The sequence below is a fragment of the Mus caroli genome, unplaced genomic scaffold (assembly GCF_978045245.1).
Source record: "Mus caroli unplaced genomic scaffold, Mus_caroli_1 scaffold_18, whole genome shotgun sequence".
Taxonomy (NCBI): Eukaryota; Metazoa; Chordata; class Mammalia; order Rodentia; family Muridae; genus Mus; species Mus caroli.
Window position 1 is genome coordinate 60,822,327 of NW_028227273.1, and position 26,417 is coordinate 60,848,743.

At 39.6% G+C, this 26,417-nt stretch overlaps 1 protein-coding gene across 1 annotated transcript; it reads right to left on the reverse strand.

The window, feature by feature from the left end:
- Positions 1-12,103: 12,103 nt before the first annotated feature.
- On the reverse strand, positions 12,104-26,381 carry LOC110312368 (uncharacterized). The gene is made up of 4 exons (XM_021185916.3): positions 26,273-26,381; positions 15,956-16,082; positions 15,712-15,769; positions 12,104-14,834 (listed from the first exon to the last, which is right to left on the reverse strand). The coding sequence occupies exons 1-4, from the start codon at positions 26,291-26,293 to the stop codon at positions 13,436-13,438; spliced, it is 1,605 nt and encodes a 534-aa protein (XP_021041575.2). The 5' UTR covers positions 26,294-26,381; the 3' UTR covers positions 12,104-13,435.
- Positions 26,382-26,417: the final 36 nt, after the last annotated feature.

The following is a 26,417-nucleotide window of genomic DNA, read 5'->3' on the forward strand; positions in this document are numbered from 1 at the left end:
TAGATTTTTCAAGACAGGGTTTTGATATACAGCCTTGCCTGTCCTGGAACTCACTTTGTAGACCAGGCTGGCCTTGAACTCAGAGATCTGCCTGCCTCTGCCTCCCAAGTGCTGGGATTAAAGGCATGTGCTACCACTGTGTAGCTTAGGCCTGATTTTAGTGGAAATGCTTTGAGTTTCTAAAAGTTTAGGATGATGTTGACTGTGTGCTTGCTGTAAATTGCTTTGATCATATTGAGGTAAGTCCCTTAAATCTCTCGTCTCTCCAGAACTTTTATCATTGAGTTTTGAATTGTATCAAACTCCTTTTGTGCACCTAATAAGATAATCATGTGGGGTTTGTGTTTTGGTCTGTTTATGTGTTGGAATGCATTTGTTGGTTTACATATCTGTAAACCATCTCTGAGATGAAGCCAACTCAATCATGGTGAACAACCTATTTGATGAACTTAATTAAATTAAGCTTACAAAACCTTATTGAAAAAAATGCATCTGTATTCATAAGGGATATTGATCTGCAATTTTTAATTGGATCTTTGTGCAGTTTTGGTATCAGTGAAACAGTATCAGCTTCACAAAAAATATTAGGAAATGTCCCGTCAGTTTCTATTTTGTAGAGTAATTTGGGGAGTACCACTGTTACCTTTTCTTTGAAAGAATAGTAGAATTTCTCACTGCATCCATCCAGCCCTGAGCCTTTCTTGGTTGTGAGATGTTTAATTACAGCTTCTATCTTACTACTTACTATCTTACTAAAGGCCTGTGGGTGGGGCCTAAAGTCGGTGGGCGTGGCCTAACGGCCTGGGGGCGGTGTTTAAATTGCAGCAGCCTACAAAATGGAAAAATACATCCATCAGAAGGTATGTGTATAGACTATATAAAGAACTAAAAAACAAACAGTAACAACAATAAAAAACCAACCCTGAACATCAAGAAAACAACGTAATTAAAAATAATATACAGAACTGCGCAGGGTGGTCTCATAAAATGAAAATCAAATGGCTCAAAACAACTAAAAGAAATATTCTTAGCTATCAGAGAAATACAAATTAAAACCACTTTAGGATTTCATCTTGCCACAGTCAAAATGGCAAAGATCAATAAAACAAATGTCAGCACATGGTAGCAAAGATGTGGGGAAATGGAATATATATTCATTGCTGGTAGGCATGCAAACTTGTGCAGTCACCGTGTAAATCAGCATTGAGTTTTTTCAGGAAGCTGAGACTCAATCTATCCCAATATCCAGTTATGCCATTCTTGAACATATATGCATAGGATTCTATATTTTCTACAGAGATAATTGCTCATCCCTGCTCATTGCTGCTGTATTGATAATAGCCATAAACTGGAAATAGCCCAGATGTCAAATAACTCATGAATTAATCATGAAAATGTAATATGTTTACACAATTCAATATTATTCAGTTGATAAGAAAAATTATAATTCTTCCAGCCCACACCTCCACATACAATCGAGGATCGGCATTCCACTTACCTGCCTCTAGGGGAGCTGTGCTAACACGAGACACACAGGTGAGACACCCATGCCCCAACACCCCCCACCCAGACTTCAGCAAGCCCAGCACCCATTAGATCTGCCCCACCCTGTGAGAACTTTGTCTACCTTCCACCCCACACCACCACCTGCAATCAAGAATGTGCAAGGCCTGCAACTATCTGAGACAACCAGTCCCAGAGGCTTATCCAGGCCAACCAACACCAGAAACAACCAGATGGCAAAAGACAAGTGCAAGAACATAATCAACAGAAGACAATAATATATTCAGAACCCAGCTCTCCTACTACAGCAAGCCCTGGATATCCTAACACACCTGAAGAGCAAGACCATGTCCTTAAATCTCACCTCATGAAGATGATAGAGGCCTTTAAAGAATATATAAATAAATAAATCCCTTAAAGAAAAAGAAAACACAATCAAACAGGTAGAAGCCTTAAAGAGTAAACAAATACACCCCTTAAAGAAATACAGGAAAATACAATCAAACAACTCAAGGAAATGAATAAAACAGTCCAAGACCTAAAGATGGAAATGAAAAACCTAGGAAAGAGAACAGGAACTACAGACATAAGCATCATCAACAGAATACAAGAGACAGAAGAGAGAATCTCAGGCATGGAGATACCATAGAAGAAATTGATACATCAGTCAAAGAAATCGCTAAATGTAAAAAGTTTCTAACTCAAAACATCCAGAAAATTTGGGACACTAGGAAAAGACCAAAACCTAAGAATAATAAGAATAGAAGACGGTAAAGATTCCTAGTTCAGATAGCCAGAAAGTATCTTCGACAAAATTATAGAAGGAAACTTTCCTAACCTAAAGAAAGAGATGGCTACAAACAGACAAGAAGCTTACAGAACCCCAGATATATTGGATCAGGCAAGAAATTCCTCCTGCCACATAATAATCAAAATACTAAATGTACAGAACAAAGAAAGAATATTAAAAGTAATATAATATAAAAATAAACATATAAAGGCAGGCCTATTGGAATTACACCTGACTTCTCAGAGACTCTAAAACCCAGAAGATCCTGGACAGATGTCTCGCAGACCCTAAGAGAACACAGACCACAGATGCCAGCCCAGAATAATATATCCAGTAAAACTTTTAATCACCATAGATGGAGAAATCAAAATATTCCATGACAAAACCAAATTTGCACAATATCTTTCTACTAAGGCAGCCCTACAGAGGATACTAGAAAGAAAACTCCAACACAAGGACACTAACCACACCTAGGCAAACACAAAAAAATTGAACATCTCACAAAAACCCCAAAAGGATAGAATCATACACACATAATATCACCTCCAGCCAAAAAAAAAAAAAAAATAGCAGGAACTAACAATCATCTGTCTTTAATATCTCTCAACATCAATGGACTCGATTCCCCACAGGCTAACAGACTGAAAATATAAACAGAAGTCATCATTCTGCTACATACAAGATACACACCTCCACAACAAAGACAGATGCTACCTCAGAATAAAGGGCTGAAAAAGGGTTTCCAAGCAAATGGACACAAGAAACAAGCCAATCTAATATCTAATAAAATAGAGTTTCAACCAAACGTAACCAAAAGAGAATGGGGAAGAACACTTCATACTCATCAGAGAAAAAATCTACTAAGATGAAGTCTCAATTCTGAACATCTATGCCACTAATGCAAGGGCACCTACATTTGTTATATAGGTATATTACTAAAGCTCAAATCACACATTGAACCACACACAATAATAGTAGTGAGGGACTTCAACACTTCATTCTCACCAGTGGACAGGTTTATCAAAAAGAAACTAAAAAAGAAAACACTGAAACTGACAGATGTTATGAACCAAATGGGTCTAATAGATACCTGCAGAACCTTTCACACACCGTATATATCTTCATCTCAGCACTACACAATACCTTCTCCAAAAATTGACCATATAATTGGGTACAAAGCAAGCCTCCACAAATACAAGAAGATTGAAATAACCCCTTGCGTCTTATCAGATCAACATGGATTAAAGGCAGGACTTCAACAACAAGAGAAACAACAGAAAAGTCCACATACTCAGGGAAACTGAACAACTCTCTACTCAATGATCACTTGGTCGTGGAAGACACAAGGAAAAAAATTAGACCTTTCTAGAATTTAATGAAAATGAAGGCACAACATACCCAAACGTATGGGACAAAATGAAAGCAGTGCTAAGAGGAAAAGAAAATTCATAGCACTAAGTGCCTTCATAAGGAAATTGGAGAGATCTAATACTACCAACCCAACAGCATACCTGAAGCTCTAGGACAAAAAGAAGCAGACACACCCAAAGGAGTAGATGGCAGGAAATAGTCAAACTCAGGACTGAAATTGATCAATTAGAAACAAAGAGAACCATACATAGAATCAACAAAACCAAGAGCTGGTTCTTGATAGACAAGATATACAAGTCCTTAGCCCATCTAACTAAAGGCACAGAGACAGTATCCAAATTAACAAAACCAGAAATGAAAAGGGAAACATAACAACATACACTGAGGACATTTTAAAAAATCATCAGTCTTTACTTCAAAAGCCTGTACTCCACAAAATTGGAAAATCGAAATAAAATGGATGATTTTCTAGACAGATACCACTTACCAAAGTCAAATCAAGATCAAGTGAAATATATAAACAGTCCTATAAGCCCTAAGGAAATAGAAGAAGTCATTAAAAGTCTCCCAACCAAAAGAAACCCAAGACCAGATAATTTTAGTGCAGAATTCTACCAGACTCTCAAAGAAAAGCTAATACCAATACTTCTCAAATGGTTCCACAAATTAGAACCAGAAGGAACACTACCTAATTCATTCTATGAAGCCACAGTCACCCTGACACCCAAACCACACAAAGACACAACAAAGAAAGATTACTTCAGACCAATTTTACTTACAAACATTGATGCAAAAATAATAAAATTCTTGCAAACCGAATTCAAGAACACATCAAAAACATCATTCCCCAAGATCAAGTGGACTTCATCCCAAGTTGATTAAACTTGCAAGTCTGTTCTAACCTCACCCCCTGTGGGTACCTGGGATTGAACTCAGGTCATCAGGCTAGACAATACACCTCTTTATCTACCAGTGGTTCACAACTTTCCTAATGCTACAACCCTTTAATATAATCCCTTATTTTGTGATGAACGGGTGTATCCCTGTTGTGGATAAGCCTGGTGTTGTTTGTAGTTTGATACTAATTCTGCTCTCCTGGGAGGGGTTGTGGACAAGGAGTGAGTCATGTACTCAGGTGACTTCTTGTGAACCAATCCCCTAATGAATAAAGGAGCCAATCACTGGGCAAGTAGGTGGGACTTCCAGGTTGGACAGAGGAAGAAAAGGAGGAGAAGTTAGGGCCTTTTGGAATGGAGGTAGCACAAGGGTAAGATGTAGCTGCTAGAGTTTCCCTGGTATCATGGTGACTCCTTACAGATTCGCCACCAAGGCTTAAAAGGCTTATAAGATTAGGTTTTAGTTGTTGCTACCAGAGCTTAGTTTGTATAGTGTTTCTGAGCTTGGTTTGTGTAGTGTTTTTCTTTGACTCGCCTAGGTTCCAGAGAGAAAGGTATGGCAGCAAAGTGTGGGTTTGACTGATGTGCATCACAAAGGCCATGGGGGCTTTGAAGCATGGGGCTGACCAGTGGGAACCTAGCAAGCTGAGTGGAGAGATTTTGGGATTCTGAGTCAGAGTCTCCACGAGATAAAAACAGGTCAGCCATTGCCCACCAGTGCATGGTGGCCAGCCCCATGGAGCAGAGAGTAGCCCAACAGGACCACACCAGGACAGAGAGTGGCTGGTAGTAGCGTGGGAAGTCTGCCAGTCCTCAAGATATGGGACTCCACATCGCATGCATACATTTTTTGCAATCTACTTTTAATAAAGTTTCAACTCTCCTCTAGCCTACTACCCAGCAGAGATAGTGGAAAAGTTATTAGGGGTAGTGGACCTGTTCAGTAATAGTTCTTTGGTGGTGAGCTTGATATTCTTTGGCAGTAGTTGAGTCCTGTCACCAAATACAACTCAACCACTGCAGACCAATCCTCAAGGCAGGCAAATACCACATGCAAAACAGCAACTTCAGTCCAATCCTCTAGGTAGGCAGACACCAGGCATGAACTAGCAGCTGTAGTTCAATCCTGAAGAAACCAAAAGGCTCAACAGACCTGAGGCAAGGCTAAGCTGCCACAGGACCCTCATAAGCAGTTCTTGAGTGTCTCACAATGTCGGCATTAACCAAAAGTTGAGCTCAACAAGGCTATGTAAGGTGAACCAATACATGAGTGCTGTTAGCAAAGAATTGTAAGGCAGAGCAAACCAAACCAATGCTCAGTGTTTGTCTCCCACTGTCTGTGGGGTCATATTTATACTCCTTCCTCATGAGTCCTTTCATGTGTTTGCTATATCAAAACGTCTTTTCACCTGTGTTCCCAAGCAAAACATCATTTGACATAATTGACTTCCCCAAAAAACTAGAAGATTCCACTTCACCACATGACCTAAGGTGATATGCAGGCTGGAGAGGGGACTGGCCCTCCTTTGTTTGAGTTTGTTTGTTTGCTTGTTTAATATATATGGGTACACTGTAGCTGAACAGATGGTTGTGAACCTTCATGTAGTTGTTGGGAATTGAATTCTTAGGATCTCTGCTCACTCCCGTCAACCCCACTCACTCCAGCCCAAAGATTTATTTATTATTATGCATAAGTACACTGTAGCTATCTTCAGACAAGCCAGAAGAGGGTGTCAGATCTCATTACGGGTGGTTGTGAGCCACCATGTGGTTGCTAGGATTTGAACATGGGGCCTTCAGAAGAGCAGTCAGTGCTCTTACCCGCTGAGCCATCTCGCCAGTCCTATTTATTTATTTATTTTACATTTTTTATTGGATATTTTCTTCATTTACATTTCAAATGTTATTCCCTTTCCTGGTTTTCCCCCCTCCTGGAACCTCCCCAAGCTCCCCCTTCCCCCCTCCACCTATTTCTATGAGGGTGTACCCCTTTCTAAGAAGGACTGAAGCACCCACACATTGCTCTTCCTTCTTCTTGAGCTTCATATGGTCTGTGAATTGTATCTTGGGTATTTCAAGGTTTGGGGGCTAATATCCACTTATCAGTGAATGCATACCATGTGTGTTCTTTTGTGATTGGGTTACCTCACCCAGGATATTTTCTAGTTCCATCCATTTACCTAAGAATTTCATGAATTCAACGATTTTAATAGCTGATTGGTACTCCATTGTGTAAATGAACCATATTTTCTGTATCCATTCCTCTGTTGAAGGACATCTGGGTTCTTTCCACCTTCTGGCTTATAAATAAGGCTGCTATGAACACAGTGGTGCATGTGTCCTTGTTATATGTTGGAACATCTTTTTGGGTATATGCCCAGGAGTGGTATAGCTGTGTCCTCAGGTAATACTATGTCAAATTTTCTGAGGAACTGCCAGACTGATTTCCAGAGTGGTTGTACCAGCTTGCAATCCCACCAACAATGAAGGAGTGTTCCTTTCTCCATATCCTCACCAGCATCTCCTGTTACCTGAGTTTTTGATCTTAGCCATTCTGATTAGGGTGAGGTGGATTCTCAGGGTTGTTTTGATTTGCATTTCCCTGATGACTAAGGATGTTGAACATTTCTTTAGGTACTTCTCAACCATTCAGTATTCCTCAATTGAGAATTCTTTGTCTAGCTCTGTGCCCCATTTTTAAAAAAAGATTTATTTATTTATTTATTATTTATTTATTTATTTATTTATTTATTATATGTAAGTACACTGTAGCTGTCTTCAGACACCCTAGAAGAGGGCATCAGATCTCATTACAGATGGTTGTGAGCCATCATGCGGTTGCTGAGATTTGAACTCATGATCTTCAGAAGAGCAGTCAGTGCTCTTAACCCCTGAGCCATCTCTCCAGCCCCTGTACCCCATTTTTAATAGGGCCATTTGATTCTCTGGAGTATAATTCTTGAGTTCTTTGTATATATTGGATATTAGCCCTCTATCAGAGTAGGATTGGTAAAGATCTTTTCCCAATCTGTTGGTTGTCATTTTGGCCTATTGACTGTGTCCTTTGCCATGCAGAAGCTTTGCAATTTTATGAGGTTCCATTTGTTGATTCTTGATCTTAGAGCATAAGCCACTGGTGTTCTGTTCATGAAAATTTCCCCTGTGCCCATGTGTTTGAGACTTTTCCCCACTTTCTTTTCTATTAGATTCAGTGTATCTGGTTTTATAGGGAGGTCCTTGATCCATTTTGATTTGAGCTGTGTACAGGGAGATAAGAATGGATTAATTTGCATTCTTCTACATGTTGACTGCCAGTTAAGCTAGCACCATTTGTTAAAAATTCTGTTGGGGCTGGAGAGATGGCTCAGCGGTTAAGAGTACTGCCTGCTCTTCTAGAGGTCCTGAATTCAAATCCCAGCAGCCACATGATGGCTCACAACCACCTACTATGAAATGCTGATGCCATCTTCTGGTGTGTGTGTGTGTGTGTGTGTGTGTGTGTGTGTGTGTGTGTAGACAGCTACAGTAGACTCATATAAATAAATAAATAAATAAATAAATAAATGATTAAATAAATAAATATTAAAAAAAAAAAAAAGAAAAAGAAAACTGTCTTTTTTCCACTGGATGGTTGGATGGTTTTAGTTCCTTTGTTAAAGATCAAGTGACCATAGGTGCGTGGGTTCACTTCTGGGTCTTCATTTCGATTCCATTGATTTACCTGCCTGTCACTGTACCAACACCAAGCAGTTTTTATCACTATTGCTCTGTAGTACAGCTTGAGGTCAGGAATGCTGATTCTCCCAGAAGTTCTTTTATTGTTGAGAATAGTTTTCGCTATCCTGGGTTTTTGTTATTCCAAATGAATTTGAGAATTGCTCTTTCTAACTCTGAAGAATTGAATAGGAATTTTGATGGGGATTGCATTGAATATGTAGATTGCAAGATGGCCATTTTTACTATATCAATCCTGCCAATCCATGAGTATGATAGATCTTTCCATCTTCTGAGATCTTCTTCGATTTCTTTCTTCAGAGACTTGAAGTTCTTGTCATACAGATCTTTCACTTGTTTGGTTATAGTCGCACCAAGATTATTTATATTGTTTGTGACTATTGTGAAGGATGTTGTCTCCTTAATTTCTTTCTAAGCCTGTTTATCCTTTGTGTAGAGAAAGGCCACTGATTTGTTTGCATTAATTTCATATCCAGCTACTTCAGTGTGCTTTTGGTCACTGCTGGAGATCTCTGCATGTTGACTACTTTAAAAATGTTCACAAAAACTCTGAAGTCTATAGAAATGTGAGTACATTAGTACAATTTTATGTATTAATGATTCATAGGGAATATTAATTTTATATCCAATAAGAATATGTAAGCTGAATGGATACAATGTCATTCAGAGCTCCACATCTGCTATTATCAATTATAAAAACTTTTGATCACATTTAATACTATCTCTATCTTGCATTTTACATGTAACACTGCTCAAATGAAAGATGTTAGGAAACAATACCTTGGAATGTTTATAAATACTTACATATTAATAATTCTTGTCTTGAAGAGGAATTCTAACATCAAAATTCATTTTTTATTGAACTGGTCCTTGGAGTCATACTCCAAGGTTCATTTGCTATAGTATCTTAAAGAGTTTTTTTATCTTAGATGTATAAAGGTGTTGTATATATGTATACACATTACTTATGGATGCCAGAAGAGGGCCTTGGATAGCCAGGAACTGAGTTATAGACAGTTGTAAGCCAAAATATGGGAAACTGAACTCAGGTCCTCTACAAGAACAGTAAGTGCTTATAACTGAGCCATCTTTCCAGTCGCTTAAAGATGCTTTTTTTTTTTTTCTCCATGAAGACATTTTTAGAGCCATTGGACCTATTTCTTGTGGTTTTATGTTACTCCATGTCCTCAATGTTTGCACACTTAAACTTTCTAGTCACATATTGGACAATCTGTTTTATATTTGTTTTGAAAACTTATTGATCCAAGGCTCACCATTAACATGACTTTCTCATTCAAGAAAATTTACCTTAGAATTCTCCAGAGATTCTTGCAGTCACCTTCAATACTTTGATCACTCTATTTTTTCCTAAAACCTAGACCCACAAAACTCATTATGAATGATTAAACTTTACAAAATATGATGCTTTCTCTTTGTCACTGGCACAGTACCACATGGTGGCTCACAACCATCTGGAATGGGATCTGATGCCCTCTTCTGGTGTGTCTGAAGACAGCTGCAGTACTCATACATAATACCTAAAATTTCCAGTGGCTTTTTAATGCCATAGTAGCAAGCATACTATGAAAAGAGTCAGGAAAACAATGCATTCAAAATAGATATATGGTGAAAACCCCTGGAATAAGCATAAACAAGGAAGGGACAGGCAGTTATTCTGAAAGTATAATAAGTAAAGAAAAGTAAAAAAAAAAAAAACAATTTAAAGATTTCAAAAAGGAAAGGCCTCCCATGCCACGAATTGGTATAGTTAATGTAAAGACAGCTATAATTCCAAAAGCAAACTTCTAGGTTCCATGTAATATGCACGAAATTTCAATAACATTCTTTCTATAGAACCCCAAATTCCTAAAGTGTATATGGAAGCATGAAAGAGTATGTTTAACTAAAGCAATTCTGAGCAAAACAAAACAAAAACAAAGTTTGTGGTATTTCCACACCTTATTTCCTGTTTACTGAGCCCGTGACAAAAGCATCACAAAGCTATGAACCCATGGGAGAGAGGACCCAGGTATAAACCTATTCGGCTATAGCCACCGAACATTTAGCAAAGATGCTGCAAACATACAATGGGCCGTCTACTCGAGAAGCTGGTGAGCGTCTTGAGAAGCTACCTAACTGGATATTCACATTTAGAATGAATGAAACTAGAACGTGCGTGTGTGTGTGTGTGTAAAATAGTTAATTGTAAGTGGATCAAACACCTTAATATAAAGCCTGACATTCCAACAGCTTTAAAGAGGAGGGGTGAAAAAAGAAAACATTTCAAGATAAGTGTAAACATAGCCGTTTGGTGAGAGTGAGCGCTCAGGAAATCTTGGCAAGTATTGACAGGCAGAACTGAGTGAGAGAAAGCAGCTGCAACATCTCGAGACTGAAAAACCAGCTGCCAGCCTACAGACTAGGAAGAGGAAACCATGTAACTCAATACACAGATGGGCAAATCCAGAGAATTAAGAGTTCTCAAAGGATGGGTTACAAATGGCCAATGAAGCTCCTTCCTCTGACCAATCTCAAAGAATGACTACAATCACGGTAGTCAAATCTTTCTTAGATCCAGATCCATTTAGTAATTACTTCACCAGATGTATTGTACTTAGTATAATACAGCTTCAAAAGACGTACAGAATTCTGAGCAACCTCCTGAAATGAGGAGAAATGAGACATTTCAGGATTCTACTTGCCACTGCCTTTTGAGATATATGTATCCTTTCATAAGCAAAAGGAGAAATTATGTGATAAGGGACCAATGAAGTGCAAATGAAGCTGACTTGCTGAGTAAATCATCTATCTACACACTCATTTCAATAACCTTTCTTTTGATCTTTTTGTTTGTAGTGGGTATTCAAGGCAAGGTCATCTACACTGGAGAAATGTTATAAAACCGACTTTGAGCTAGGGGTTGGTGACACACACCTTTAAACCCAGCACTTGGGGGGTGGGGGCAGAGGCAGATGGATCCCTGAGTTTGAAGCCAGCCTGGTCTATAGAGTGAGTTCCAAGGTAGGGCTACACAGAGAAACTACGTTTAGAAAAAGACCAATAAATCAATTCTAGATGGATGGATGGATGGATGGATGGATGGATGGATAATGAACCTTACTTTCAGCAGTAGCTTTATTTTTATCTCACAAATATTTGTTCAGTGTTTGCTCACCATCCTCAATTTTCTTTTTTAACCAAATTGTCAAAACCAGCATTGCCACAATTAGTCTTCTGGTAACAGTATAGTCAGTGCAAAGAATCCTTCAGTTTTGCATGCTTAATTCTGAGTGTTCCTCATGTACTATGCTGGCATGTGCAGGATGTTTGAAAAGTACCATCTAATGCATGCTTCACTATACATATAAATATACAAGTAAATATATATTTTATATTATAAACTATATTATATATCATATGCATTATGTATATATATATACACACACACATATTTTAGATTATGTGAATCTGGATATGTGCAATTAATGTAGATGCCCAAGGAGGTAAGAAAGGGGTGCCATATATACAACACTGCAGTTACATGCAGTTGTGAATAGACTGATAGGGAGTTGGGAACTTGTCTCTGGCCCTTTGCTAAGCCATCTCTCCAGCAATATTCAAACACTGGTGCTGTGAGAAACACAAACATACTTGTCACTAAACAGTCATGGAGGAGATAGAGATTCTAAGCAACTGACATGAATGCGCTTCTGCATTTCCAGTGACATGAAAGATTATTGACCTTAGACTTACAGTACCTCAGTACAGATAGTTTCTTTATACATTTCCTGTAGATGGTCTTTTGGTGTCTTGTTGGTCTTCAACTGTGGGCTCAAGCTATTCTGCTTCAGCATTCTATGCAAAACAGGGGATCACTGATGAACAAAATCATGCCAAAGTTACTTGCCAACCATATTTTCAAAAGTAAAATAAGAATGATGATGAAAAGTTAGGATGCGTTGTTTGAGAATAGGCTAGCTATAACAATAATGCTCATGCTGTTATTAACTTGTCTTACTTCAAGCACATTTAACAACTTCAACTTCCAGTACTTCCTCCTCAAAGGGAGCAACAAAACATTTGAAAATACAATGCTTGGGACTGGAGCAATGGCTCAATCATCAAAGACCCTGGCTGAAAACTGGGGTTAAATAAGATTCCCTGCACCTATATGACAGCTCATAACCATCTACAACCCTAGTTCTAAAGGAACCCAACATGTTCTTCTGGAATCCTCAGACACCCCACACAAACACGGTACATAGACACACCTGTGGACAATACACCCATACACAAAATCAAATGCTTTGCTCATTGAGTTTCAGAATGCTTGTTCAATTGATAAGTAAAATCAATCCCAGCATAGGACAGAGTGATAGCAAATGGCACTAAGCTGTATACTGGGCCTGGCTTAGGGACATGTAAGATTTCTACACAGGCAGACTATGCCAGCCAACTTTTCACACAAGGAATTTATTACAGTTTAATTTTTCCAAATGTTTATTACTAATTTCATGTCATAGAGGAAATTTCTGTGAAAGCACAGGCAGTATTGTGAATTAGACAAATGTTTTAGGTTTTTTTGGTGAGTTACTTTGGTAGACATATGTTCTGTTGTGAGACGCTGACCTTATAAACTCAGCAAAATAAAACACACTTTATTTAAATAATCAAGTTTTTAAAAAATACTCAGAACTTACTGTATCACTTTCACAGTTTATTTTCAGAAATAGTCAACACAAATTAACCTTCAATATCTTCATATTTCTTTCATAGGACTCAACCACATGAGATACTGTCATAAATTTTATCTTATTGGTAAAAATGCAACTTTTTTATATTTACAGACAATTTCATTTAGTTGAGATTGGTGGATAAACCTCCCAAGCTGTGTTCAAACCCAGTAAACAGCACAGGCTTCGCTGAATATTGTAACTGCATAACTTTTACTTTTTCATTACTGGAACAACAGACACGCGGCAGCAGAACCTGGTGTACAGGTTGCCATCTTACAGAAAGCATGGAGACCCAAATTATCCTTCTGCACTTCTCATAATCTTACAGTGGCTCTCCATTTTCCTTCATACCTCAAAATAAAAGTTGACATCAGACATTACCATGATTTACAGTGCGAGAAATATTACCCACTGAGCTTCCTCTCACTGTGAGTTCGTTCATGTCTGAGAAGGTATGTGGAACAGGTGAAGGCTTTCCCACACTGCTTACATATATAGGGTTTCTCTCCAGTGTGATTTTTTTCATGTATTTGAAGAGATTTGGAAAAAGTGAATGTTTTCCCACATTGAACACACATGAATGGTTTCTCTCCTGTGTGAGTTCGTTCATGACTGTAGCAATCATCACGTTGGATGAAGGCTTTCCCACACTGCTTACATACATAAGGTTTTTCTCCAGTGTGAATTCGTTCATGTCTTCGCAAAGAAGTTCCCTGAGTGAAGGCTTTCCCACACTGCTTACACACATAAGGCTTTTCTCCGCTATGAGATCGCTCGTGTATGTGAAGGGATCTGGGGAAAGTGAATAGTTTCCCACACTGCACACACATATACGGTTTCTCTCCTGTGTGAATTCTCTCATGTTTGTGACACCCAGTGGCATAAGCAAAGGCTTTGCCACAATGCTTACACACATAGGGTTTTTCTCCACTGTGAGATCGTTCATGTATGTGAAGGTACGCAGAACATTTGAATGCTTTCCCACACTGCTTGCAGACACAGGGTTTCTCTCCAGTGTGGATTCTTTCATGATAATAGCAAGCACTGGAGTAGGTGAAAGCTTTCCCGCAATGCTTACATACAAAAGGTCGCTCTCCTGTATGGATTCTTTCGTGGATGAGAAGTTGGCAGGAACGAAGAAATGCTTTCCCACATTGCTTACAGGCAAAGGGTTTCACTCCAGTGTGAGTCCTTTCATGGTTGTGACAGGTTCTGCGATCAATGAAGGCTTTCCCACAATGTGTACACACATAAGGTTTCTCACCAGTGTGAATCCTTTCATGTTTGTGAAGCTGTGAGGGACGACTAAATGCTTTCCCACATTGCTTACATGTGTGACGTTTCTCTTGAACGTGACTTCTTTCATGCCAGAGAAGGCTACAGGAATCACTCCATGCTTTCCCACACTGTTTACAAATATAAGATTTCTCTTCAGTGTAAGTTCCCTCATAATCATGATCGGTAGTGAAACTCCTAGAGGCTTCAGTACCTTGCTTATTTTCATAGGGCTTCTGTCTCATGGGAGGGCTTTTATGCATCCAAAGCAACTCAGAATAAGTGAAGTCCTTCCAACAGTTCTTATGTTTCAAAGCCTTCTCTGTATGTTCCTGATACTGGCATGATTTCTCTCCAGTTTGACCTTTAAAGCGCATGTCTGAGGGTAAATGCGTACAGATGTCTCTTTCACATTCAGTTATGGCTGGAGGCATTTTTTCATTCACAACATGCTCTGGACTCTGTTGGTGAGTTTCTCCATATGGATTACCATAATCATATTTACAGAGTCTCTCAACCATCAGGGTTCTGCAAAAAATGAAAAGAGTAATACTATAGTTTTTTGGTTAGTCAAAGGAAGTACTGCAGGCTGTGTGCTGTGGCTCATGATTGTGTTATTGAAGAGGTAGTAAGAGGCAGGAGAAGTAAATGCCTGTTTGAGGCCCAACTGTACCATACAGAAAGACTCTTTCCCCAAGTTAAGAAATAAGAGTATTGACTTAATTTTCATAAGACTGTATAAACTTTGGGGAGGTAAGATGGCCCAGTAGATAAAGGGGCGTGCTGGGAAGTCTGAGAACAGGTGGTTCCTAAGATCTGCATGGACGGTGAGAACCCACTCCAGAGGGTTATGCTCTGACCTCCACAACTGTACCACTATGTACATTCATGTACCAATGCACACGGACACAAATAAATGTGTAAAAAAGAGAATCATTATTCACGTTAAATGCCTGAACATCTAACTAGAGATCCTGAGGATGGTGTACTATCAAATAAGTTCTATAATACTTTCAGGCATTTCGCAAACATTAATTATATATGCTACCAAGCCACAGATAACAATTGAACATTTATAATGCAATATAGCTTTCATTATGGAATTTGAAATAAATGAATAACTGTTTAAGTGATTTAGCACAGTTGAGTCTCAATCTAAGTCCCAAATTCACTTTATTTGACACACACCCTAAGTATTCAAGCCTAAGTATAACATGATTAATATTTTGAAATGTTGTGCAAAGGGAAGTTGTAAAATGAATCACAGGAAAATGTTATACAGCTTTATGCTGCTAGGCTCTCTCAATTGTTCTAAGTGCTCAAGCTCAATGTATTTACCAAAGATGCTCAGATTTCCTATCACCACCAAGTACTTGGTCCAAATCTTTTCCAGAGGGTAATTTACCTCAGGCTTCCCTTAGGATTTTGGTACTCTTCTTCAGTCTCTTCTTCTTCTGTTTTCCCTAAAAGCAAACCCAAAGAAATTATTCAAAGCTTATTCAAAATCACATTTTCCTGTTATAATATGACCAAGCATGTAACATTCGACAACATTGTTCTTTCGCTTTTTAAAATCCTGCAACCACACAGATGAGTAAGAAACAACTGTTGCCATCAAAGTAAAGGAATCTTAGCAGTTTTGTTGTTACCTATAGAGATCAGGTTCAAAAAGGTCTCCTTCATCACGTCTCTGTAGAGCTTCTTTTGACTGGAATCCAACATAGTCCACTCTCCTAGAGTGAAGTTCACAGCCACATCCTCAAAGGTCACTGGCTCCTGAAAGAATCCACATACATTTACAGGAAGAATAGTGGGAAATACAAGAGATCTACAGTCTCGTGCATAGTTTACGCTATGCTTTACTCTTCAAATAGTCTCTGTACGTCTGCCTGGCCCCCTCTACTTCCACCTTTTCCCTTCTACTTTTCAGTGTGTTTTCCACATGCAGTGTGTATAATATACACTTCTTATCCTTCCTTATTCTAGCATAGTTATAAAGATGATGCTGGGGTTCAACACATTTCACTAAAAATAACATGATACATTTCCTTAGTGAGGTATGTATGTGTTAGTATTCTACACGTGTGTCCTTCCCTGAGCTGGAGTTACAGAAGGCTGTGAGCTACAGGGCATGTGTTCTGGAAACCAAGCTTAAGTCCTCTAGAAGAGGCGCTCTTAACCTTTGAGCTATCTCCCCAGGCCCAGCACCTTTCTTCTTTATAGTACAATTCACCATAGTATTTATATGTGTGTTCGTGTATAACACATTTATATATGCAAATTAATAAGCATATACATCATAATGTATCACTTCACTCACTGATATCCGGTTAGGCTGTTGTATGATATGGCTACTCTGCTATTCTGCAGTAGTGGGGAAGCAATGTAAGAGTCAAAAACCAAGACTGGGGGAAAAAAAATCAAGCTGAAATAGATAGAAGCTTCCTCTATGCTGAGGGAGAAATCACATCAATATAATACCAACCTGCCAGGCAACATGTGCCAAAAGTGCAGTGGTAACACGGTAACTGAGGTGCTTGCTAGTTTTATATTGACTTCATAAAAGCTACAGGGTCATTTGGGATGAGGGGAATTCAAACGAGAAAATGCCTCTACCAGACTGGCCTGTGGGCAACCCTGTATGATGATTGAATGATGATTGATGTGGGAGGGCCCAGCTCAGCACGGGTAGTGCTACTGTAGGCAGGTGGTCCAGGACGGTATAAGAAAGCAGGATAAGCAAGCCAGAGAACAAAGCAGTAAGGAGCATTCCTCCACAGCCTCTGCTTCAGTTCACGCCTCCAGGCTGTTGCCCTGACTTCCCTCAATGACCAACTGGAAGTGTGAGAAAAATAAACCATCGCCTCCCCATGTTGCTTTGGATAATGGTGTTTTATCACAGCAACGGAAACTACTGCTTTCTGATTGGATTTCAGGGATTCTCCACAGGAACGAACACGTGGCTGTTACTCTAAACCATTGCTTAGGGAGGTGACAGGCCCAAAGGGGGTACTAATTAGTTTTGTTTTTCTAAACCGACATGCTTTCAAAACGGTTCTCTAAATATTTATAAGCATGTCCACAGATATGCACTGCTTTCAGTCTTGGTGAGGGGACATGTATTTGCAGTAGTTAATAGTTAATGCAGAGACTACAGAACTCGTCAATGTTCTGAGATCAAGTGATTGGTGAGTGCTTAGGCCTAAATGGGTCATCGAGGAGAGGTGTGAAATGTGGTCTTCTGGACATAATATAGGCAATATACCTTAATTCACAGAGGCTGTGGTAACGGGCACAGGATAGTGCCCATCACCCCTTCCTGCGGTGATTCCCCTTTCTGAGGATACTGACTGTTAGTGGCTGCTAACACTAACAGGAAGGAATCATTTTGTCCAGAGCTATGGTTCCCTACACACCAGTAAAAACAAATCAACAGCTGACCAACAGCTGGGTAGGGTGGCATACACATTTAATCCCAAAAGATGGAAGCAAAGGCAGGCAAAACTCTCAAGTTCCAGGCCTACTAGAGCTATACAGTGAGAGCCTATCTCAAAAACAAAATATAAAAATATACCCAGGTTCATTCAAGCAATGCTACTTAAATTCAGTAGGGCACAAAGAGAGGGGCCTTTTAGGAATAAATGTTTCAGAAGGGAAAGAAGTGAGAGTAATGGTGGTATGTGAAAAGAACTTAGAACACAATTAAAAAAAAAATCCAAGTAAATTATTTTCTGAGTAGTATTTGGCTTTTTTTTTTTTTTTTTTTTGTCTTGGCTATTCTAAACTCTGAGGTCATAAATTTGGATATGAAGATATTTTTATTGTATGCCCATGTGAACATTTCCTTTATATTTCCTAATCATATAGCTAGATCATCAGCTAACTATAATTTTACTTCTTTGATGAAATTCCATATTGCTAGATGAATTCACATTACATCAGCCATGTGTAAAAATTTTTTTAAAATATGTGTTTACATCTGTTTCCTTGATGACCTATACCATGAAAAGGTTGAGGCTAATTCTCAATGTGGTTTTAGGATTTTCACAATAATTAAAGATCCTGACTAGATTTTCATACTTTTATTGGTTACTGAAATTGAAAAGTGTATTTATTTCATTTACCTGTTTATGCAGAGTTCAGTTGCATACTTCCTCCACTAAGTTCTTTAAGTGAATAATCAAGATATTACTGCCTGTCAGATGTCACATAGCCTGTTTGTTCCTACTCTACAAATTGTCTCTTCATTCATTTCCATTGCTAAGCAGAAGTTTTTTCATTTGATAAACTCCATTAGTGAGTTCATGCTGGAGTCCTATTCTGAAAAATCATGCTATGCCTTTGTCTGCTATGTTCACTCTCTTACTTTCAATGACTCCGGTTGCTTCATGTTAGGCTGATTATTACACTGACAATCAGTAACAGTCACTATTCTTTTCATAAATACCCAGCTTTTATAGCACAAATAATTAAAATTTCATCTCCTCTCTGATACTTGCTCTTCTTCTCTTGAACATCTTTTCCAGGGTAAAGGTACAGCTGTGGCTATTTGCTCTCTGGTTTAAGTCACTTGGAACTTATCCTTTCACTTTTACTCCTTGCAAGGTTCAGATATTTAATATTTTTGTGAAGAAGAAATAACATAAAATGAAAAACTCAATGAATCAAAGAACACAACAGACAGCCTACACAACACTCTAGATCAGCAGAAGAAATACTAGATGGAGCTTGCAATCAATAAAACACTACAAACAAATGATCAGTAGACAAACCAAAAACTTAACATCACCACAACAACCAAGAGCCCTGGGACTGGACAAGGGGTCAAAACCTAAATTAAAAAACCAAACAAAAGCAAAGGCGTGGGGAGCTGAAGAAATGGCTCAACACTAAAATTCCATGAGGTAGGGGGAAGAGAGGAGATTAAAAAATAAAGGCCAAGTGAATCTAGTCAATGAAATTAGAGCAGAAACTATTTCAAATCAAGACACATCCAAACACAAAGGTACTTAAAACTCCAAACAGAGCAACTCCGGAACACACAGTTCAGATGTCAAAAACCCAAAGTAATGAAGTAATAGTATAAGCTTTAAGAGGAAGACACTGACTCACCAAGAAAGGCAAACCCCCACCCAGGAAAGTACATGCTGAGGGGCCACACTGGAGCAGCCAGTAACATGTTTCTGTGTAAACAAATGTTCCCATGGGTACGGCATAACACACAGAAAAGAGAACAAGAAAGGCCAAGTGAATGGAATGAGGAAGGTCTGAGTGCAGGCACTAGACAGGTGTGCATGACGACAAAACCCTAAGTGTCTTTCTTTTTATTTCTTTTGGTTTTTCGAGACAGGGTTTCTCTGTGTAGCCCTGGCTATCCTGGAACTCACTCTGTAGACCAGGCTGGCCTCAAACTCAGAAATCCACCTGCCTCTGCCTCTCAAGTGCTGGGATTGAAGGTGTGCGCCACCACTGCCCGGCCCTAAATGTGTTTCTAATTAATTCTGATTCTGCCATGGACTTTTGGGTTTGGTGGTGAATGAGTGCATATGAAAATGTACATTGTAATGTGAAGTCCCACAACTTCCATCCAAATGCCGATCCTAACTGTACATATGTTCATTAAGTTGTATGACTGTGGGTCTGGTTAATTTTGGCATGTGATATTTTAATTTGTTTGCATGTATTTTATTTATTTACTTATTGTTTTTTATAATAAAGCTTATTTAAAAAAAAATTAAGCCAGGCATAGTAGTGCATGCCTTTAATGCCAGCACTTGGAAAGCACAGGAAGGAAGGTCTCTGTGAATTTGAGGACATACTGAGTTCTGAGGTCTGGACAGCCAGACCTATGTAGTGAAACACTGGAGAAGAGGAGGGGAAAACTAAGAGGCAAACCTTCAAGGCCAATAGAGAAAAACAAACAAACAAACAATAATCCAACCAAACAGAAAAATAACCAATAAAAGTCACAGGACTTGCCGGGTAGTGGTGGCACATGCCTTTAAGCCCAGCATACAGGAGGCAGAGGTCGGTCTGTATGTTCAAAGCCAGCCTGGTCTGCAGACCAAATTCTAGGACAGTCAAAGTTGCACATCCCTGTTTCGAAAAAAAAAAAAAAAAAAAAAAAAAAAAAAAAGACAGGAGTTAGTAAACCTCTCAGTAATGACCTTAAATGTGACTCACTTCTCTAATAAACACATGCAGACTGGCTAATTGGATTAGAAAGTAGATCCTGTGCTAAGAAAGCATTTGACAAAATCCAACACCCCTTCATTGATAAAAGTCTTGGAAAGATCAGGAATTCAAGGCCCATACCTAAACATAATAAAAGCAATATACAGCAAACCAGTAGCCAACATCAAACTAAATGGAGAGAAACTTGAAGCAATCCCACTAAAATCAGGGACTAGACAAGGCTGTCCACTTTCTCCCTACCATTTCAATATAGTACGTGAAGTCCTAGCCAGAGCAATTCAACAACAAAAGGAGATCAAGGGGATACAAGTTGGAAAGGAAGAAGTCAAAATATCACTTTTTGCAGATGATATGAAGTATATATAAGTGACCCCAAAAATTCCACCAGAGAACTCCTAAACCTGATAACAGCTTCAGTGCTGTAGCTGGATATAAAATTAACTCAAACAAATCAATGGCCTTTCTCTACACAAAGGATAAATGGGAAGAGCAAGAAATTAGGGAAACAGCACCCTTCACAATAGTCACAAATAATATAAAATACCTTGGTGTGACTCTAACTAAAGAAGTGAAAGATCTGTATGATAAGAACTTCAAGTCTCTGAAGAAAGAAATTGAAGATCTCAGAAGATAGAAAGATCTCCCATGCTCATGGATTGGCAGGATTAATATAGTAAAAATGGCTATCTTGCTGAAAGCAATCTACAAATTCAATGCAATCCCCATCAAAATTCCAACTCAGTTCTTCACTGAGCTAGAAAGGGCAATTTGCAAATTGCCTAGGATAGCAAAAACTATTCTCAACAATAAAAGAACCTCTAGGGGAATCACCATGCCTGACATTAAGCTGTACTATACAGCAATTGTGATAAAAACTGCATGGTACTGGTACAATGACAGACAGGTAAACTGAAGACCCAGAAATGAATCCACACACCTATGGTCACTTGATCTTTAACAAGGGAGCTAAAACCATCCAGTGGAAAAAAGACAGCATTTTCAACAAATGGTGCTGGCACTACTGGCGGTTATCATGATGTAGAAGAATGAGAATTGATCCATTCTTATCTCCTTGTACAAAGCTCAAGTCTAAGTGGATCAAAGACCTCCACATAAAACCAAAGACACTGAAATTAATAGAGGAGAAAGTAGGGGAAAGCCTCGAAGATATGGGTATAGGGGAAAAATTCCTGAACAGAACAGCAATGGCTTGTGCTGTAATATCAAGAATTGACAAATGGGACCTCACAAAATTGCAAAGCTTCTGTAAGGCAAAAGATATTGTCAATAAGACAAAAAGGCCACCAACAGATTGGGAAAGGATTTTTTACCAATCCTAAATCTGATAGGGGACTTAGAAACTTAGAATACCCAAGATACAATTTGCAAAACAAAAGAAAATCAAGAACAAAGACCAAAGTGTGGATACTTCATTCCTCCTTAGAATAGAGAACAAAATACCCATGAAAGGAGTTACAGAGACAAAGTTTGGAGCTAAGACAAAAGGATGGACCACCCAGAGACTACCCTACCTGGGGATCCATCCCATAATCAGCCATCAAACACAGACACTATTGCATATGCCAGCAAGATTTTGCTGAATGGACCCTGATATAGCTGTCTTATACGAGGCTATGCCAGTACCTGGCAAATACAGAACTGGATGCTCACAGTCATCTATAGGCTGGAACACAGGGCCCCCAATGGAGTAGCTAGAGAAAGCACCCAAGGATCTGAAGGGGTCTGCAACCCTATAGGTGGAACAACAATACGAACTAACCAGTACCCCGAGAGCTTGTGTCTCTAGCTGCATATGTAGCAGAAGATGGCCTAGTCAGCCATCATTGGAAGAGAAGCCCCTTGGTCTTGCAAACTTTATATGCCCCAGTACAGGGGAACGCTGGGGCCAAGAAGTGGGAGTGGGTGGGTAGGGGAGCAGGGCGGGGGAAGGGTATAGGGAACTTTCATGATAGCATTTGAAATGTAAATAAAGAAAATATCTAATAAAAAAAGATAAAAGAAAAGAAAGAAAGATGTAGGGGCTGGAGAGATGGCTCAGCAGTTAAGAGCACTGACTGCTCTTCCCGAGGTCCTGAGTTCAAATCCCAGCCACCACATGGTGGCTCACGACCATCCATAATGAGATCTGATGTCCTCTTCTGGTGTTTCTGAAAACAGCTACAATGTTCTTACATATAATAAATAAATAAATCCCTTTAAAATAAAAAAAAAAAAAAGAGAGAAAAAGAAAGTAGATCCAAGATCCGGAGAAATGGTTCATGTGTTAAAAGCACTTGCTTGCTGAGGATCTAGCTGTAGTACCTCACATCCCACATGGTAACTAACCACCATCTGTATGTTCTTCAGTTTCAGAAGATCCAACGGCATCTCTGGCTTCTGAGGGCACCAGACACACCTGATATACATACGTACGTATGTACATGTACACACACACAATTGTTGATAAACTTTCAATTTCAAAAATACTAATGGATCTAGGTCAGCTATGTCTTCATACAGTAGTAAGAAGAAAATTCAGGAGTCTATTCTCATCCTTAGAGCATCCAACTAAAAATTTACAAATATACATAGCAGTTAACCTACACCCCAGATTAAATGGATATAACAACAGCTAAAACATACCATCTAAGAGATACAGAATACAGTCTTCTCAGAAGTCCATAGAACCCACGCTAAAGTAGACCACATTTTAGAATACCCAAAAAAAAGAAATAATGTATTATATCTTATTAAATAAATCAAAGAAGTTACACTAAAAATATAAAGAAAAACTTAAGAAAAATCAATAAATGGAAAATGAACAACATCTTGAATATCCAGTAAGTCACTAAAAAAAAAGTAAAATTTTAAATTCTTAGAATAAATATAAACACAAAAATTGCTGTGATCTTTGGGATATATACCTATTACAATATAGGAAGAAAGGTCATAACTGTGAGAAAGAGAGTTTTAATAACATAATGATGCAAGCACATGGCCTTAGAAAAATGAGAATAAGCCAAAGCCAAAGTCATACAACAAAAAGAAATAATAAAGATCAGGAAAGAGCCAGGTGGTGGTGGCGCACACCTTTAATCCTAGCACTTGGGAGGCAGAGGCAGGTGGATTTCTGAGTTCGAGGCCAGCCTGGTCTACAGAGTGAGTTCCAGGATAGCCAGGGCTATACAGAGAAACCCTGTCTCGAAAAAAACAAAAACAAAAAAATCAGGAAAGAAAGTATAAAATGGTCACGCAAAGAATATAGCAAACCAGACAGCTGCTTTATAGAAAAAGAAAAAAGAAATGATTTGCAAGCACCTAGCAATATCAACGAAAAGAAAGGGTATAAACTAATAAAAAGATAGATGACTTGAGGTTACTAAAGGTTCCAATAAAACGCAGAAGAATATCTCTGAAAACTATTTGCAAAAACCTGGAAATACATAAGAGATAGACAATTTTCTAGGCACAGATGACATACCAAATAAAACCAAGAAAATAACAATCTAAACACATCTACAAGAAATAACAGGTAAAAAAAACAAAGATGTCTTTCTCTCTCAGACTGACCAACCCAGATTTTTCTCAATGGTCAAAACTCACACTGTCCAGGGTTGGAAAGATGACTTAGCAGTTATGAGCACATACTGTCCTTCCAGAGGACCCAAGTTCAGTTCCCATTATCCACAACTGCCTATAACTCCAGTTCCAAGGATCCACACCCATTTCTGCTCTCAGCAGGTACCCCCACACAGGCAGCATACATTCAAACATATTTATATACATAAAAATGTTTTTAATCTAAAAAATAACAACAAAGAAATTACACTCTCTAGAAAAACTAACAACTACCTGAATTAGAAAGGAAGTGAAAATATTAAAAATTTTCCCAGGAACTATAATCCTGATAAGAGTTCTGTTTGGCTTTTGTTGTTGTTTGTTTGTTTGTTTTGGTTATATGTAACAGGGTCTCATTGTATAGCCCTAGGGGACTGAACTCTGAGATAGAGCGGTCTCAAACTCGGATGGGATTGAAGAAATCTCTCCCATGCATTCTAAATTTGAAGAAGTACCCTAAGGCTAGCTAAACAACAAAAAAATTATACACAGTGGGTGGGGGGAGGGTACGGAAATCACCTATAATCCCAGTGTAGTCCCCTCTTTCCCACCTTGCCTAAGGCTGCAGTTAAGAGGCCAGCACAGGAGTTGTCAAAATAGAGGCTCTATGGCCGCACCACAACTTCTCAGCCTGGAGCTGTCACAGGAGCTGTCCACAGTGGCAGCACCTCCTCTCCAGCCTCTTGGAGCAGCTCCACAAAGATGGCCCATCAGCCCAGGCAACCTGAAGCCAGGAAGGCCTTCCCATCTTAACCCATGGGCCCATTGCAGGGGAAAGGGTGAAAAAACCCACCAATCCCTTAATAGGAAATCCCAAGCTCAGGACTTGAACTCACACCACACCTCAATCTGGAAATTTCTGTCCTGAAAAGCTCCACCCTCTAAGAAATTCTATCCAAGTCCTGCCCTTTGCCCAATTCTCCGATGTCAGTCAGCTCTGGGAGCCGAGGGCAGCCATTCCTCTCCATTTGTCTCTCCAATAAGTCTCCTTTATAAGATCTACTGCCTGGAGTGGCTCTCATCAGAAGAAGCTAAGAAGAAAAGAAACAAAGAAGAGAAGAGAAAGGGCAGGGCTGAAGCCTGTCAGCTCCTGAACTCCTCAGCTCAGCTGGGGATACCCTCCTCTGGGAACTGCAGAGGAGGCTTCCTCTCAGAGCTGAGTGGTTCCTGGGCTCCCGTGATTGAGGATGCCCTCATTGGGACACCTTTTCCCTTCAGAGCTGTATGTATGGTTCCTGGGCTTCCAAGTCCCAGAATACCCTCCCATATGAGCAGAAACACATGTAGCAGTGTGGAGGATCTAGAGTTCCAGACTAGCTTGGTCTACATAACTCTTTCCAGACCAGCCAACGCTACACAGTGAAATCCCGTATAAACGGACAGGAGAACAACACAATCCCTCCCTGCCCTGGGCTTTTTCACTGCTATCGAGACTTTCCTTTGGAAAAGCTCTCCAAAATCTAACCTTTACTTCAGAAACGATCAGCTTAATTGATCAGTACATACAAATTAAATTTTTAGGTAAACTTAAATGTCTCTCCCTTCTCCAAATTAGGAAATTTTGCCTATCGCAGCTAACAAATCCAGCTGTGAACTCAGGATGAGGGATGGAGATACAGGTCTACAGGTTCGCCTAGCATGAGACCTGAGGTTCCATCCCTAGTACTTTAAAAAAGAAGCTGAGAGAGAGAGAGAGAGAGAGAGAGAGAGAGAGAGAGAGAGAGAGAGAGAGAGAGAGAGAGAGAGAACAAGAACGAACCTCTCTTCAGGGTGACCGTAGTGTAAAACTAAAGCAGGGAACAAGGAAAAAGTGCAAAACAGTGCACACCACCCACGTGCCTTCACCGCAGTCTGGACGCGGCGTCACCAACTTGGCAGCTGCAATGTCAGCGGAGGCTCAGGTTCGCGGCGCAGGCTCGTCATGGGAGGACTAGAAACTAGGGACGAAGCAGCTCCACAGGGAAGGGACAGGACGGGACTGGAAGCCAGACTCTGCTAGCAGAGCATACAACTCAAATGCACCCGCGTTGACGGCACTGCCAAAGTCCATCTCAAATTGCTGCACACGTCGGGGAGCCGGCGCCACCTTGCAGCAAAGCCGCGGCAGTGTCAGAACCCTCCACCCACCTTCCAAGAGTCCAGGGCACACTCACCATTTCCTGCTTCTGATGCATCCAGGCGTTCTCCCTACTGAGCGGCAGTCGGCAGAACAGGCACCCGGGAAGCTCAAGCACAACTCTCCTCCCTCCAGCTACCCGGAACTCAAATATGGCGGCAAGGGAGCCACCCTCCACTATC

Excerpts from the sequence above, each read along its gene's own strand:
- LOC110312368 (XM_021185916.3), bottom strand. The coding sequence starts at position 26,293 with ATGCATCAGAAGCAGGAAATG. Across the intron at positions 16,083-26,272 it reads TGCATCAGAAGCAGGAAATG|GAGCCAGTGACCTTTGAGGA; the intron begins GTGAGTGTGCCC and ends GGATTCTTTCAG. Across the intron at positions 15,770-15,955 it reads TTTGAACCTGATCTCTATAG|GGAAAACAGAAGAAGAAGAG; the intron begins GTAACAACAAAA and ends GTTTGCTTTTAG.